This window comes from Neophocaena asiaeorientalis, unplaced genomic scaffold (genome assembly GCF_003031525.2).
Source record: "Neophocaena asiaeorientalis asiaeorientalis breed wild unplaced genomic scaffold, Neophocaena_asiaeorientalis_V1.1 scaffold140, whole genome shotgun sequence".
In the NCBI taxonomy this organism is placed as follows: Eukaryota; Metazoa; Chordata; class Mammalia; order Artiodactyla; family Phocoenidae; genus Neophocaena; species Neophocaena asiaeorientalis.
This window is the reverse complement of record NW_020173729.1, coordinates 1,834,499-1,852,125: the sequence shown is the minus strand read 5'-3', so window position 1 is coordinate 1,852,125 and position 17,627 is coordinate 1,834,499. Positions and strand designations below refer to the sequence as shown.

The 17,627-nt window shown below is 39.6% G+C and overlaps 1 protein-coding gene across 1 annotated transcript in view; it reads left to right on the top strand.

Annotated features, from left to right (window-relative positions):
* SYNE2 (spectrin repeat containing nuclear envelope protein 2) overlaps positions 1 to 17,627 on the top strand; it is a 311,661-nt gene that overhangs the window by 34,830 nt on the left and 259,204 nt on the right. The window contains exon 2 of the mRNA XM_024750801.1: positions 10,064 to 10,193. Coding sequence (XP_024606569.1) covers positions 10,115 to 10,193 — 79 coding nt within the window. The 5' untranslated portion in view covers positions 10,064 to 10,114. The remainder of the gene's footprint in view (positions 1 to 10,063; positions 10,194 to 17,627) is intronic.

Here is a 17,627-nt window from a genome sequence, read left to right as displayed (position 1 = left end):
TTCCCTTGTGTATTATTTGTTGTTTTTCCCTTGCTGCTTTTAATATGTTTTCTTTGTATTTAATTTTTGACAGTTTGATTAATATGTGTCTTGGTGTGTTTCTCCTTGGACTTATCTTGTATGCGGCTCTCTGTGCTTCCTGGACTTGATTAACTATTTCCTTTCCCATATTAGGGAAGTTTTCAACTATAATCTCTTCAAGTATTCTCTCAGTCCCTTTCTTTTTTTCTTCTTCTTCTGGAACCCCTATAATTCGAATGTTGGTGCGTTTAATGTTGTCCCAGAGGTCTCTGAGACTGTCCTCAGTTCTTTTCATTCTTTTTTCTTTATTCTGCTCTGCAGTAGTTATTTCCACTATTTTATCTTCCAGGTCACTTATCCGTTCTTCTGCCTCAGTTATTCTGCAATTGATCCCTTCTAGAGAATTTTTAATTTCATTTATTGTGTTGTTCATCGTTGCTTGTTTCCTCTTTAGTTCTTGTAGGTCCTTGTTAAATGGTTCTTGCATTTTCTCCATTCTATTTTCAAGATTTTAGATATCTTTCCTATCATTACTCTGAATTCTTTTTCAGGTAGACTGCCTATTTCCTCTTCATTTGTTAGGTCTGGTGGGTTGTTACTTTGCTTCTTTATCTACTGTGTGTTTTTCTGTCTTTTCATTTTGCTTATCTTACTGTGTTTGGGGTCTCCTTTTCGCAGGCTGCAGGTTCATAGTTCCCGTTGTTTTTGGTGTCTGTCCCCAGTGGCTAAGGTTGGTTCAGTGGGTTGTGTAGGCTTGCTGGTGGAGGGGACTAGTGCCTGTGTTCTGGTGGACGTGGCTCGATCTTGTCTTTCTGGTGGGCAGGTCCACATCTGGTGGTGTGTTTTGGGGTGTCTGTGGCCTTATTATGATTTTAGGCAGCCTCTCTGCTAATGGGTGGGGTTGTGTTCCTGTCTTGCTAGTTGTTTGGCATGGGGTGTCCAGCACTGTAACTTGCTGGTTGTTGAGTGAATCTGGGTCTTGGTGTTGAGATGGAGATCTCTGGGAGATTTTCACTGTTTGATATTACATGGAGCTGGGAGGTCTCTTGTGGACCAGTGTCCTGAAGCTGACTCTCCCACATCAGTAGCACAGCCCTGACGCCTGGCTGGAGCACCAAGAGCCTGTCCTCCACATAGCTCAGAATAAAAGGGAGAAAAAATAGAAAGAAAGAAAGAGGATAAAATAAAATAAAGTAAGATAAAATAAAATTATTAAAATAAAAAAAATTATTTTACGTAAAAAAAAAAAAACACAAAAAACTGGACGGTTATAGCCCTAGGACAAATGGTGAAAGCAAAGCTATACAGCCAAAGTCTCACACAGAAGCATATACATACACACTCACAAAAAGAGGAAAAGGGCAAAAATAATATATCTTGTTCCCAAAGTCCACCTCCTCAGTTTGGGATGATTCGTTGTCTATTCAGGTATTCCACAGATGCAGGTACATCAAGTTGACTGTGGAGGTTTAATCTGCTGCTCCTGAGGCTGCTGGGAGAGATTTCCCTTTGTCTTCTTTGTTCACACAGCTTCCGGGGTTCAGCTTTGGATTTGGCCCTGCCTCTGCGTGTAGGTCCTCTGAGGTCGTCTGTTTTTCTGTCAGGACGGGGTTAAAGGAGCAGCTGATTCGGGGGCTCTGGCTCACGCAGGCCGGGGAGAGTGAGGGGTAGGGATGCGGGGCGAGCCTGCATCGGCAGAGGCCGGTGTGACGTTGCTCCAGCGTGAGACGCGCCGTGCGTTCTCCCGGGGACGTTGTCCCTAGATCACGGGACCCTGGCAGTGGCGGGCTGCACAGGCTCCCGGGAGGGGAGGTGTGTAGAATGACCTGTGCTCGCACACAGGCTTCTTGGTGGCGGCAGCAGCAGCCTTACTATCTCATGCCCATCTCTGGGGTCCGTGTTAGACGCGGCTTGCGCCCGTCTCTGGAGCTCCTTTAAGCAGCGCTCTTAATCCCCTCTCCTTGCTCAGCAGGAAACAAAGAGGCAAGAAAAAGTCTCTTGCCTCTTCGGCAGCTCCAGACTTTTCGCCGGACTCCCTCGTGGCTAACCGTGGTGCACTAACCCCCTGCAGGCTGTGTTCACACCGCCAACCCCAGTCCTCTTCCTGCGCTCCGACCGAGGCCCGAGCCTCAGCTCCCAACCCCCGCGCGCCCCGGCAGGTGAGCAGACGAGCCTCTCGGCCTGGTGAGTGCTGGTCAGCACCGATCCTCTGTGCGGAAATCTCGCCGCTTTGCCCTGCGCACCCGTTGCTGCGCTCTCCTCCGTGACACCAAAGCTTCCCCCCTCCGCCACCTGCAGTCTCTAACCGCGGAGGGGCTTCTACTGTGTGGAAACCTTTCCTCCTTCACAGTTCCCTCCCACTGGTGCAGGTCCCGTCCCTATTCTTTTGTCTCTGTTTTTTCTTCTGCCCTACCCAGGTACGTGGGGAGTTTCTTGCCTTTTGGGAGGTCTGAGGTCTTCTGCCAGCGTTCAGTGGGTGTTCTGTAGGAGTTGTTCCACGTGTAGATGTATTTCTGATGTATCTCTGGGGAGGAAGGTGAGCTCCGTGTCCTGCTCTTCCGCCAACTTCTCTAGCCACTGTATTAATTCTTTGATAATTTCCTCCCTCTGTTTTCTCATTTGGATGTTAGATCCACTGGATTGGCCTTTAAGTTTTATATTTCTTTTCTGTTTTTCTCCCTTTTGTTTATGGCAGATGTCCTTATTTTATTTTCTAACTCTTTTATTGATCTTTTAAATTACAGCACTTAAATATTTTTTCCTAGTGGCTTGTTCCTATCTTATTGCCTTGCCAAACTCCATCCTCCTGGTTCTGACTTGATCCTGTTGGCTTTGTTTCCCACGGGACATGAAGCATTTACTTTGAAAAAAAGTGGAGTATGCACAAGTTACCTGGCTTCAGAACTGATGTATGATGTACATCTGAAATGTCAAACCTGGACTCCTGCTTTGCCCTCAAACCTGCTCCACCTGCAGCCTTCTCTGGCTCAATTCATGGCTTCTCCATCCTTCCTGTTGTTTACGTCAATAATTTATTAGTTACAAGTTATTTTTTATTCTTCTCTTTCTCCTATGGCATATGACATCTAATCAGTCAGGAAGACTTCTTGGTACTATCTCCAACATATATTCAGAATCTGGCAGTGGCGGGCTGCACAGGCTGCACAGACCACTTACTCCTACTTCTGCAGCCCTGGTCCCAGCCATCATCACCTGGATTACTGTAATAACCTTTTTCTCCCAGCATTTTATCATGAAAATTATAAAATATGCAACAAAGTTGAAAGAATTTTACACAAATAGCTGTATTCTCAACACATAGATTCCACCCTTAACATTTTACCATGCTTGCTTTCTCAAATATTACCCATCTGTTTATCCCTCTGTCCATCCATTCTGTGATAACCTTTTAACTAGTCTCCCTGCTTCATTCCTTGTCCCATGTGTTGTTCCCACACATCAGTCCAAATGATAATTTTGAAACATAAGTCAAATTATATCTCTCCTCTGCTCAGAACTCTGCTATGGCTGCCCATTTCACTATTACTAACTCTGTAGACTTTGTAATCCTCAAAAGGAAAATTGCCTTGGTAATTTTCAGATTCCTGTGGAATTGTGAATTCATACTGAGTTTCTGTGTAGTATTACCACTGTATCACTGAGGATGGAATTGACTTTTGTCTTTTGGAGGAAATAGAACAAATGGTAGTGCTTGCTTGTTCTGAGGGCTACGATTAAAATCTTTAAGCATTCATTCCTGCCAAGGTGGTTGTCTTTCATTTTGCTTTCCATTTCAGCATATGGTGGGTGTGAATATTTATAAACAAGACTAAGTCTGATTTTACAAGGGCTTTCCAAAATTAATTCTGTCCATTAGAATATGACTTTTTGCTTTGATATTGTTAAAAATCCAATGGTTAAAGAAAAAGCTAGTGAAATGTGTTAGCAGCATGCAGAACAAAACTTTAAAATATATCTCTTGTTATATAGTGCATTGTCATGTGAAGGTGTAAAATGGAAGAAATGTTGATTTTGTTTGTAACTGATATGGTGAAGCCTTTTATAAGGTTTAAAATAGAGTTCACCTTATGGTGTTGTTTCTAAAAAAAATTCAATGATCAGTTTCATTTTTATTTTTCTTTCCTTTCCTATGTTTGCTGGTTCCTCAGGGTTCCTCTTTTGTGTTTGTTTTGATCTCTTCCTTTCATTCTTGGAGGCTCTCCTTAAATGTCCCATAATCTTTGGCTGTACAATCATGTTCAAGAGTGAGGAACGAAAAAGCCAATCAGTGGAATTTCACAGCTGGGTGATTTGGCATGGAACTGACTTTTCTATTGAGGAATACCAAATATCAATCTCTAGAGGTCTTTTCTAGGGGCTTTACTTTCTCCAGAAAAGCATCCTCTGAAATCCCACTTGTGGGTGGAGCAAGGGATCGGGGCATGCGTCTGGCTCCAGTGCTTGTGGAGAAGGTGGGGTTGGTGAGGGCTAGGGGTCCCCCTGTTGAGGTGTATACTTGTCTAAAGTCTTGCTATTGGTCCTGATCTTCAGCACACTCAGACCTCTGTCTCATCCTCAACTTCTGTAGTGTCTCTTGCCACCAATCCCAGACCTCTCTAGGATTCTTTAAAGATAGGGGTGGAGAAGCTAGAGTTAATAAGAAAGCCAGGAATCTTTGGTATCAATTTAGGAACAAAGTAATGGGGTCACGGGCAGAAGTGATGGAAAAGGAATGAAGAGATATATATGGGGAAAAGCCCCCAAACCATTGCCAGTACTTGTAACTTAAAGATCTCTCTAGGTTTTTTTGGAGACTGGTGACATGGTAGTAATGAAGGCAGGGAACTTTTGCTGGGGGTATTATGAGCTTTAAAAATTGGAGTGTGGGTGCAAGGGCAGAATTTCTAGGCTAAAATGAGCTGATGAAAATTAAAAGTAATTACTTCCTGAGTGCATCCTTTCTAGATTTGTGCTGATTTATTAACACATCCAGTTTTGTGGCTTTGGAAGTTTTTATCGTTAAGTCTTTATACTCTACGTTTTAATATTGTGATTAGCTTTTAATTTTTACTGCTAATTAAGAAATGGGATAATCCTGATAAATTCATTTCACCGATTACAGTAAATACAATTTATATACTGTAGTACATCTACTATAGTAAGCACAGCAATAAATGTTCGTTGCTACTGTAGTTTTTAGTTTCATGTGCTTCACTGAAATCCTTATAAGATATGTATCCCTTTCTATAGCTGTGGACCCTGCAGTTCAGAGCATTTGGGACTTTGTCAAGGCCAACAGAAAGCTCTTTCAGGGAAGTGGTTACGTTTACTTAAAATGCTGTTATCATGGTTAAAGTGGGTGGTTTAGCAGTACAGTTGGGTTTGGCTGGGGAGTGACACTGCTTTGTTGTGAGGTAGCAAGTGCAGCGATATCATATCCAGAGAATTGCTACGTGTTTGTGTTCCAAAAGTGTGGTGAATGGTTAGGATTGATTGTTCTGGCATTTGGTGGTGATTATTAGAAAAATAAATTGCCTAAAAGGAGAGAGAAGAGTGGATCTTAAAAATCAATGGATCTGGGAATTTACAGCAATTGCTTCTGGTCAAGTGATGATGAAACATAAGTAATAACAGAGTTAGGAAAAGTTAATGGGAAACAGATGGAGAAGCTTATTATGGCAAGTGTGTCACCAGCTTTCTTCTGTGAGCTTGGAGGCAGATCAGAGTTAACAACTTGTCAGTGCGATGACAAGCTCTATAACTTAACAGGCAAAAGGGAGAGCCTTTAGAATTCCTAGCTCTACCGTAAATAACCTGGTACAGCTGAAGGACAGAAGAAAGAACAGGGAATTTACGCCAGGGAAAATGGTAACATTTAAACCAGTCTGTTAAAGAACTACCTAAATGTGTTTAGCATGTCCTGCTATGGTACATACACCTTCCGATCAAATTTTGAAGGTGACATAGAAGTCCCTTTCTCCCCATTGATAGTGCTTTTTTCAGTGCTGTTAGAACAGCAGGGCTCATTAACAAACTATCTACTAATGAGAAAGTGAGACCTCTTGAGCTACCGAATAGGCTTTAGGAGTCCTTTCTAGAAATTTCTGACAAACCCAGAGAAGTTTTCTAATATTTGTGTCAAGAGAGTATTTTTCTCATTATACAGCTATAGATACACAGTTTCCATAGCATATGGATTGGAGAGCTGACCCTGAACTAAATACCTTATTCCCCATTTGTTGTCATTTCACCAAAATAAAAGCAAAAATGTTTTTCTTATTGCAGCAGAAATAGGCTGCTCTTCATATTCAAATTCATCATTTGAAACTTTAAAAATGAATATAAGCAAAAGGAAGAAATAAAAATCACTAATAATTCCACTCATTAGAAATGATCTCTATTCAAATTTCACTTTTGAGTTGTAAAAATTCTAATCATAATAATCCAAAGTATATGCCAAGATTTCTTTTAAAAGGGAAATACTCTAGTGTTTTGAGGTTTTAGAGAAACCAGACGCATATTAAGATGTATTGCATTAGCAAACCACAGTTGTATCAAAATAGCTTATGCCATTTATAAAAGCATGTGTATTAATTTACATGGATTTTAAAAACACAGTTCCACATGATTCTACTTGCTCTTCGAATCTTTAATGCCACTACATTAATTCTTTACCTAATCTTTCGTATGTGTCTGAAGATCTATTATTTTCATTCTGAACCCTGATGTTACATAATTGTATGTAACTTTTATTTGAAAAGGAAAAGTAAGGTGATGAGGACCACCTGGGAAGAAGGGCTTGTCTGTGCTGTGATTCCACCTGGGCAGACAGCCCTCATGCTCCCCACAGGGGAGTCGGCAGGCAAATGATAGGATGGCCCTCAGGATTTTGGTTGATAGACCCTTGTGACTGACTCACTGAGCCCCTGGCCAAGCTTCATCCTCTTTCTGCCTTCCTTGCTCATATTCTTTCTAGCTTCTCAGTTAAGATCCTGAGAAGTCTCTCAAAGCTTGTCTTCTCTACTGTGTTCCAGTTTTTCATGAGCCCTATTTAGCAAGTAAATTCCTCTCTGGAGATGTCAACTGTTTCTCACCAAAAACAATTATGTTGGAATTGTCATCATACGTTGTCTTCAGTCAGATCCTCATGACCTCTGTAGTGTGTTTTGATAAATAATTGTACTAAGACAGTATTGGGATCAAAAATCCAGCACTTGAGGCTTCCCTGGTGGCACAGTGGTTGAGAGTCCGCCTGCCGATGCAGGGGACACGGGTTCGTGCCCTGCTTCGGGAAGATCCCACATGCCACGGAGCGCCTGGGCCGGTGAGCCATGGCCGCTGATCCGGAGCCTGTGCTCCGCAGCAGGAGAGGCCGCCCGCAACAGTGAGAGGCCGGCATAACACACACACAAAAAAAAATCCAGCACTTGCAATTGATTCAGTCTTCATAGCTTGGTTTTACTTTTTGTTTTAGTTTTTTTGGCTGCACCACACAGCTTGCAGGATCTTAGTTCCCAGACCACGGATCAAACCTGGGCCCTTGGCAGTGAAAGCCCAGAGTCTTAACTGCTAGACCACCAGGGAATTCCCTGGTTTTACTTTTGATTTACATTGTTTAGAAGCTCTAGGAAATTCTTCAGTAAATAAAAAAATATATTTTACTGACTTCTTTGTTAATAAATTTTCACTGTTAAAAACAGAAACCAAAAAAAAAACAGAAACCTCTGAGACACATAAGTTATTTTAAGGTCTAGACTTTTTTTTTTTTTACGAATACTATTTTTTTTTCTACAACTTTAATATAGAATATAGTGGATTCCACATGCCAGTCTAGTTTAGAACATTTCTTGATTCTCTGGTTATCAAATTGTTGCATATTATTCTGTTTTTATTTTAAGTTCTTGCCCCTACATTTGATAACTTATATTTATTTAATATTGAATGGCAATGAGTGGCCCTCAGAGACATTCTTACTAAATTCAAGGTATTACCCAAATAATGCTTACAGGACTATTTGGAGGGAGATGCTGTTTTATATTAAGTACACTCCTCTAATCACATCTATCTTCAGATTCAAGCGATAGGACATGCCTTCTCCTGTGCTTCCATAACACCTTCTACATATGTTTCTTAGAAGATTTCACTCAATATGTGTTTATCTGTCATTCTCAGAAGATTGAATTCCTTGAGAGCAGCATATAGCATATATAAATGCTTGCTGAGTAAATGAGCAAAAGAAGGAATTAATAAAATCTGGCTGAGTTTTAGCTAGCTCTAGCTGGCTCTATGAGGTACCAACCTGTATTGGCTAAGAGCATGGACTCTTGAAACCGAAACCACCTGGGTTCAAATCTTAGTTCCATCATTTATTAGTTATGTGTCCTTAGACAACGGTATATGACATTTGTGCATCTCAGTTTTGTCTTTTCAAATATGGGATAATTACGATGCCTAACTCATGCTTAGAACAGTACCTATATATAGTAAGTGCTATATAAGTGTTTGCTACTATCATTATTATCGTTTTATTTAATAGCCCTGGCATGGAATAGTGGGTGCCATTAGGAAATTAATTCTGGAATTCAGTTTTTCTCCCTATCATCATGAAGAAGTGCTTTGCCTTCTGGGTTCAGGAGCTCTCAGCATGGGAATGGGTAGTGGAGGTCTTTAGTACACCAACAACTGAGGACATTTGTACCTTTATCAATCAGCAGGCTGCACAGGCTCATTGAACGATCAAGAAGCTTTTCATTTTGATTAGAATTGTATCAACTCTGTATAGGAACAATGCTACCTCAGGCAGGCTCTGATTCATCTTACTTCAGAGGATAAAACTAATTATTAGTTGATAAACATTAATTAATAAACATAGTTTATTTGGTAGGTAAAATCTTTAACAACGGTGATCCGTGGGAGAGATGATAAAGGAGTTTTGGATGATAAACAGTGGGAAGACAGGATTGAAAGATTTTCGAAGTCTGGCTCTAGCATTAGATGTTTAATGATTTTTGTTCTTTGCATTTTTTTTAAGTGGTCTATTGGATATGACTGATTGTATCTAGCTCTTGGCCTCAGGTTCATTTATTTTTTAGTCTCCCCCCCCAACATTTTATTATGAAGAATTTCTAATATACAGCAAAGTTAAAGGATTTAACAGTGAACACACATATTCAACACACAGATTCTGCCATTATCGTTTTGCTATACTTTGTTGATCACGTGTCTGTACACTTATCCATTCTTCTATCCATCCCCTGATACATTTTATGTTTTTATGTACTTGGTTAAGTTTATTTTGCTAAGGAAGTCATCATCTGTATGGGAGAAGTCAATGATTTATTCTCAGCCCCCAGAATACAAATAGTGGCATACACATACACGAAGCAGTACTTAAGAGTTGCTCAGTAAGAATTACTCTTACTGGAAGGATTCCTTAAAAGTCAAAGTGGGGGTAGAGAAAGAAATGTGTAGGTGGAAAAATAAGGGCTTAGGAAAATAATTCAATATCTTAGATAACCCCTGAAAACATTCTTTTTGATATAGTTTTTTTAGTTTCACTTTGCAAACTATGCAGACCCAGTTCTTATTGTTTCCAGTAAATGGCAACAATCATGGAGCAGAAAAGGAACTAAGTTAAACGAAAAGCTTTAAAGAAAATCCTTGTATGTTGAGGCTAATAATATAATACACACAAAACCTAAGATATCAGTTCGTGTCAGTGTTACATCCTCTGGACAAATTATAAAATATAATTGCGTAGCTTTCCTTTTCACCGCTAGTATAGAATCTGCAGTGCTAGCTCTTGTGGAGTTCTGCCTGCAGACTCTAAAGGGACTGAATAGGTCATAGGGCAAAATTTTGATTATGATTCAAAAAAGAAGGCGTAGTCACTTTGTTCCATGTGAACTAAGCAACACTTTCTAGAAAGCTGTGATTCTTTTGGAGGGCAGTTTCTGGTTGCTGTTGTTTCCTGGCAATGCATGTTTACTGGAAATGCAGGGCTGCAGAGTTACTAATGAGCGTTTATCCCTTCTATTTTTAGTTCACTTCTTTAACTGAGATGGACATGATATAATCTCCATTGAGTCAAAGGATGGCATCTAGTCCTGTGCTTCCCACCGAAGACGAACAGGTTTCCTTGGGCATCGATGATCTCCATTTTTCATTGCAAGGTATTAAGATTGGGTGTGGTAACTGTGAGAACCTAACTCTCATCTATTCACAAATTGTATTGCTTTCTGTCTCTCTTATGGTAAAATATATACATGTATCTGTATTTTTCCAATTGTAGAATCTTTCAGTATACTTCAATATCTTTATTGCTCTCTCAGCTACTTAGGAAAGTAGGGAATACCTGGAAGGAACTTGGTATCTCGGTTTCTCAATCTGAGTGCATGTGTTTTATTTGCAATGAAAATTAAATAGTTAACCATAGTTTGCTTGGCATTGTTTGCACTTATTTTACATCTTTTTGAATGTACATCCTTATTTTGCCCTAATAAAAAGGAATAGTAGTAGTATTAAAAGTGAGTGAACTTCCAGTCCCATGAATTATGTGTGCCTTTATGCAAATAAGTACTGTCCGTATTTTTTTTTAATGTTTCTTGGCAATATTTGTTATGTACTTTGAAAATTCCTTAGCCACTAGACTTTACACCTCTGTTGCATATCTTGGAGCTGAGTAAAGTCAGCTAGTGTAGAATAAATAAGGGTATGGCAAGTCTTTGAAAATATTTATGTCACTGTGTATTTTAAAGTAGTTGAAAGATTATTGACAGCATTATGTAACATTCTTAGAATGTTATTTAGAAGCCATAGCTTTTGAGTCACTAATTTTTTTAATTTTTAATTTATTATTAGAAGAATTGAAGTATAATAGACATATAACATTATATTAGTTTCAGGTGTACAATATAACAATTCAGTATTTGTGTAGGTTGTGAAGTGATCATCACGATAAGTCTAATTAACATCTGTCACCATACATAGTTACAGAATTTCTTTTTCTTGTGATGAGGACTTTTAAGATCTACTCTCTTAGCAACTTTCAAATGTGCAGCACAGCATTATTAACTATAGTCACCATGCTGTGCATTGTATTTATTTGTGTCATGTATGATAAAGATCCCCGAAAGACTTTCTTTCTGATATCTCTTTTTAATTAAACATGGTTTTGAATGATTAGCTTCTTGACCTTGGGGTCAATGGCTTTTAAAAATAAGTATCATGTAATTTGTATAGACTCAAGAAACGTATTTTGAGGGATAGTACTTGAGGTAAGAATTTAAAAAATTCTCAGTAAGTGCATTTTTATGGTGTTATATACTCGTCATAAGTAGTTTGAATCAAATTTTCATTTATCGGAAAAAACCCAATGTTCTTATTTTTCTCTCAAGTTTTGGTTGAATATGAGTAGTAATTCATGTGCCCTAAAGTGTATCAGGATGACAGTGCATCAATAAATGGTCGGTAAATCTAATTTCTTCCTTCCTTCCTTCCTTCCTTCCTTCCTTCCTCCTTTCCTTTCCTTCCCTTTCCTTCCCTTCCCTTCCCTTCCTTTCTTTATCTCTCTCCCTCCCTCCCTTCCTTTTTTCCTGAATCAATTGATCCTGATAAGTATTTATGTATGCATTTATTTGATTTTTTTCTTCCAGTTTTATTGAGATATTATTGGCATACAGCACTGTATAAGTTTAAGGTGTACAGCATAATGACTTGACTTACGTACATCATGAACTGGTAATCACAATAAGTGCAGTGAACATCCATCATCTCAAATAGATACAAAATTAAAGAAACAAAAAAAGTTTTTTCCATATGATGAGAACCCTTAGGATTTACTCTTGACAACTTTCATATATAAAATAGAACAGTGTTAATTATATTTATCATGTGTACATTACACCCCTAGTACTTATTTATCTTGTAACAGACTGTAACTAGACTTATTATGGTGATCCTTTTGAAATGTATAGAAATATTTAAACACTGTGTTATGTAACAGGAACTAATATAGTGTCGTAGGTCAATAATACTTCAAAAACAAACAACCAACCCAACATAGAAACTCACAGAAAAAGATCAGATTTGTGGTTACCAGAGGCAGTGGTGGTGGTGGAGTTGACTGAAAGCAGTCAAAAAGTGCATACTTCCAAGTAAATCTCATTTCTCATGCTGGCTCTGCCACTTACCAGTTCTTTGAACTTGGATAAGAGACTTCATCTTTTTTGTCTCAGTTTCCTCATATTTAGAATGTGGATGATGATGCCTATATTGCATCTGTGCTTTGAAGATGAACCATAATGCATGCAAAGGGCTTAGCACCATGCTTGCCTGACATAGAGTAGGAACAGAGAGTAGGAGCTCAGTAAATGCATCGTAATTTCTTTGTAGATACTACAGTTAAAGTCTTTGTCCCAAAGGATTTCTTGTCCAGGAGCACACAGCTAGAGTAGAAGTTGCATGGTGGATGGGAAAAAATGGTAAACCAGATGTGTGTTTTTCAGTTTTGACATTTCTGTTCAATGGCTTCCCATCACACATGGGATAAAGTCTAGACTTCTTGGTGTGGCTCACAGGCACTTCCTGTCTGCTGCTCACCTTTCTCTCTGCCCTCATCTCCCACAAGCACCCTGTGCTCCAGCCCCATGGCTCCTTGAGGGGCCATGCTCCCCTGCTTGTGTGCTTTTGTTCAGGTGGTTCCCCCTGCAGCTCTCCTGTCTCCTCTTTCCACTGGAAGAGTCCAGCTCATCTAGGCCTCCTCTATCCCTGTTCATCCCAAACTTAGCCAGACTCGGCCCTCTCCATGAGCCCCACTCTTTCTTTGGCTGAGATTCACACTGTCTCCTCTGTTCTCCCATAGTACCTATTTTAGCACTTATAATAATATTATGGGTGTTATATTTAAAGATGTTTTCTTCCCCACTGTAGAGTTTTATGTAGCATGCCCTAGCTTACACAGCACCCTTACGTACATTACCTCATTTGATCCTTACAACCACACTGTAAGGTAGATATTTTTATCTTCAAGATACAGAGAAGGAAGCTGTGGCTCACAAAGATGGAATTACTCCCCCAGAGTCACACAGTTAGTGAGCAGCAGAGCTCAGTTTTGACCTGGAGGATAGTTTTCTTTCCACTGCACCACAGCCACTCCGACATAGTTCAAAGAACAATTTGAAAGAGGGAATTTCCTGAACAACTTTCTCTGGAAAGTGCAAATAAATCTTAGCCTTACCCTAGTTAATCCATAGCAAACTTTTATATTTTTAATTTTAAATTTTTATAGCAATCTTTCACATCCTGAATATGGATGGGCATTTTCAAGTAACATTAATCTCAGGTTCACAAGTAGCTCAAAATAATTAGCAAATTACTGATAAATGAGTGTTTTCTTATAGCATGTTTTGAATTATACTAGGTTATACAATCTGCTCTACAGTAGGAGATGAGTATGGGCCGCTTGGCAATGGAAATGTGATATACATGTGCTGCCGGTGTGAATGATTTTTCCTTCGTGGTCTCTTTAGAGGAATATGCTGCTGGATGCATTGCTCTATAGGGGGAGAGGTGGAAAACCAATACTATACTATAGTCAGCTTTACACTGGGCAAGGGCTGCTCACATTAGCCAAATACTCTCAACTGAGGAGTTCCCATGACTGTAGAATGAAGGCTTAACCATGAAATGAATGGATTTCCCAAAGTTAAGTTCTGTATTGTTATCAGCAGATTTGTAATGATTCTTTCGGCCTGAGTTGCTGAAAGAAAGAAAGAAAGAAAGGAGGGAGGGAGGAAGGAAGGAAAGAAAGAACGAACTTGTATGTATTTCTGAAGGTAACTTTGGTTTCATTGCACGGCTATTAGCTATGTAGACGAAAACATTGATAGACAATATTATGAACATCAGCAACTACTGAACTGCAGGCTGTTGGCAATAGTCTTAAAATCATTTGGCTTTGTACACCATGTAAGCAGACTTGTATTTCACAGAATTCACATGTGCTTAGTGATCCTTGGAGTAATATGAGTGAAGAGATTTTATGTCGTATGAAAGGCTCAGGATGACTGCTCATAAGAAAGGTTTTTTCTCCTCATTTCAGAACCTTTTTTTTAAAAGGAAGAAAGGGGCCTATTTAACTAATAATGCCTATTTTATTTTAGCCAAAAACTTATATAAGGTGAGGCAATTATGGCCATACCTTGACTGAGAATAATACGCTTAAGAAAAGATTAAAATGTCTGCATTGAAATATGGTGAATCATTGTTGATATGCTATGAAAACAGGTATATTATGTGTGCAAGGCCAACAAGGCATCAGACCTAAGGAATCAGGCAGTGCTTTGCTGAAATTCATAGAGCAGGACAATAAACATCATTTATTGTTCATCATTTGTGTGATCTTTGAGAAAATGTCTTTATGAAGGGATTTGGCTCCAGACGCGCAGGCTCAGTGGCCATGGCTCATGGGCCTAGCCGCTCCGCGGCATGTGGGATCTTCCCGGACCGGGGCACGAACCCGTGTCCCCTGCATCGGCAGGCGGACTCTCAACCACTGTGCCACCAGGGAAGCCCATATGAAGGGATTTTTAAAGGCACTTTTTGTAGAGAGATATTTGTGATCTCTTAGTCTAGTGAGCATAGTAATATTGAAATGGTTGGATTTTAGGGAGGAAAAAGAAATGACATTTGTGAATTTGAACAATTTGAGCAGATTAATGTAAAAACTGGAATTTATTTTAGTTTAGTGCATTTTGTACTACCATGGGTGGTCCACATTTTAAATAAATTATAGATATGAAAGTTTAAGCTATTAAAATGATAAATAAATGGTTGCTTTTAAAAATTATTTGCTTTACTGAGGTTTCCATTATAGAATTTCTTTACATCTTTCCATTGGATTTCTTACCTGGCAAAATAATAGGTGCTTCCTTCCCTTTTATCCTAAGAGAATAGTAAGTACATATTTTGTCTGAAATAACATCTCTGCTAAGCTCTTCAGGTGGGAAAGGTAGGTTCAGAGAACATTCCTTTGATACGATTATGGAAGCAGTAAAGGGTAAAGCTGGATAATACCACAGAGTTTTCAAGTTGGAAGGGACTTTCTTTGCCATTCCATTTAATTTGAGACCAAAGGAGGAATCCCTTCAGTAGGATTTCTGAGATGAAGATCCTTGAGGGAGTTGAATTCAAGCCCAAGAAGTTTGGGGATTTTGCTTTTAGGCAGCAGGTAGCTCTTGGGTCTTGGGAATGAGAGGACAGGGTCCATGGTCAGAGTTGTGCCTTAGGAGATTAGTCTGGGTTTGAGGTATAGGAAGACTTGAAAGGGGTGAGAAAGTGAAATTGGAGAAACTGATTAGAAAGCTTTGCAAATATCTGCGTATTGGGTAATGTTGGTGTGGATTCGAGTTATAGCAGTGAGTAGGAAAGTATGGGACAGATAAGAAACCATTAAGGTGGAAGACTCAGTAGGACTCTGCAGTTACTGACTATGCAAAATAAGGTGGAGAAGCTCCAAAGTTAGAAGCTGAGCTGCTTGAGATAATAGTGGTAGCAACTATAATGTCCAAAGTATTAACTTCCTTTTTTAAAAAGATAAATTTATTTATTTTATTTATTTTTTATTTTTGGCTGTGTTGTGTCCATTGCTGTGCAACGGCTTTCTCTAGTTGCGGGGAGCAGGGGTTACTCTTGGTTGCAGTGCGTGGACTTCTCATTGTGGTGGCTTCTCTTGTTGTGGAGCACAGGCTCTGGGCGCGTGGGCTTCAATTGTTGTGGCGTTCGGGCTCAGTAGTTGTGGCACATGGGCTCAGCTGCTCCGCGGCATGTGGGATCTTCCCGGACCGGGGCCCGAACCCGCGTCCCCTGCATTGGCAGGCGGACTCCCAACCACTGCGCCACCAGGGAAGCCCCTTAACTTCCTTTTTATTTAGTATCTTTTCACCAAGTATTTTAATAGCATCAAATAATAAGACCATAAATACTATTTTATATCAATATGCTTAAAATAAATTGTTGTAGATAAAAAATCCTGTTTTCAAAGAAACGCTTGAGAACTTCCTATGTCATGGAAAGCTTAATAGCACGACACAGGTCGAGGGCCCATTTGAAAGTCAAATTAATAATGAGTGAAATTGATACCTGGAATCGACATGATATTTGAAATCAACTATAGTTCAATTAAAAACAATGAGTGGGGCTTCCCTAGTTGCGCAGTGGTTGAGAGTCCGCCTGCCGATGCAGGGGACACGGGTTCGTGCCCTGGTCCGGGAAGATCCCACATGCCGCGGAGCGGCTGGGCCCGTGAGCCATGGCCGCTGAGCCTGTGCGTCCAGAGCCTGTGCTCTGCAATGGGAGAGGCCACAACAGTGAGAGGCCCGCGTACCGAAAAAAAAAAAACCAAAAAACAATGAGTGAAATTGACTGACTAGGCTGACTCCTCTTGTGATATTTTAAGTGGTAGCTATGGCAATTTTGGACACTTTATACATTTCAGATTTAAGTTTTTTTTTTTTTTTTTTTGATGTGCACCATTTTTAAAGTCTGTATTGAATTTGTTAGAATATTGCTTCTGTTTTATGTTTTGGTTTTTTGGCTGTGAGGCATGTGGGATCTTAGCTCCCCGACCAGGGATTGAACCTGTACACCCTGCCTTGGAAGGTGAAGTCTTAACCACTGGACTGCCAGGGAAGTCCCGATTTAAGTTGTTTCATAATTTTATGTACCGGGGCACATTATTTTGTTTTCAAAAATGAGGTAGGCCAATGGTAGCTCATTAGAGCAACAGCATCCAAATAGAGAATGTTATCATCAATTAGACAAAGGACTAGGAAGGAGTGTGTATTCTGTTACCTTTGCCACCACACGTGGAGTTAACTTTCATGCAGTCCTGCCAAAATGCTGGTGAATGGTTAACCATCTGCACGAACCTGTATAAACCCATGTCCAGCCAAGTTACTGTGTTGTTTCAAACAATGCTCATATGTTTTATTTAGTGCTGTTATCTTCTAGATGACATATTTTTAAAGCTTAAAAAGCCCTTTATGCCTTCTGGGTAGACATTGCTTGGTAGGGCTGAGCAGTGAAATGTGAGTCTCTGTAGTTAGGCTATTACTCCATTTAAATTTATTCATGATTTACTGAGTATCCATCTGAAGGGAGGCTTTCAATTTATGTATTCCTTTTAATAACATTAGAAAATATTTGTGTCCGTTGGGTTAGATTACAAGAATAATTATGCGATGTAATGTTGAATTTTATTCACTTGTTCAGTAAATACTGGATGGCAGCCATAGGTAGGGTGTTAAGGATGCAAAGATGAATAGATTGAGCACCTTCAAGAGGCATGTAGTCTAGCTGTGCTTTTGCCTGTTGACATCATGTGAAAGTGACATCAACAAGTAAGACAAATAAGAACTTCCCGGGAGTTTGTTTTCTTGCTGAACCCTCTGTAATTATTCCTTATCCTGGAGTTTCCTTTCATCTTTGGACATCTCTTGCTCTAATAAGCCATCTGAGTTCCTCTAAGTATGTTAGGTGCCCTGCATAGGAAATCTTGTATCTTTATTGCCAATGAAATTTCTGACGTGTTTTAGGCTTTCAATAAA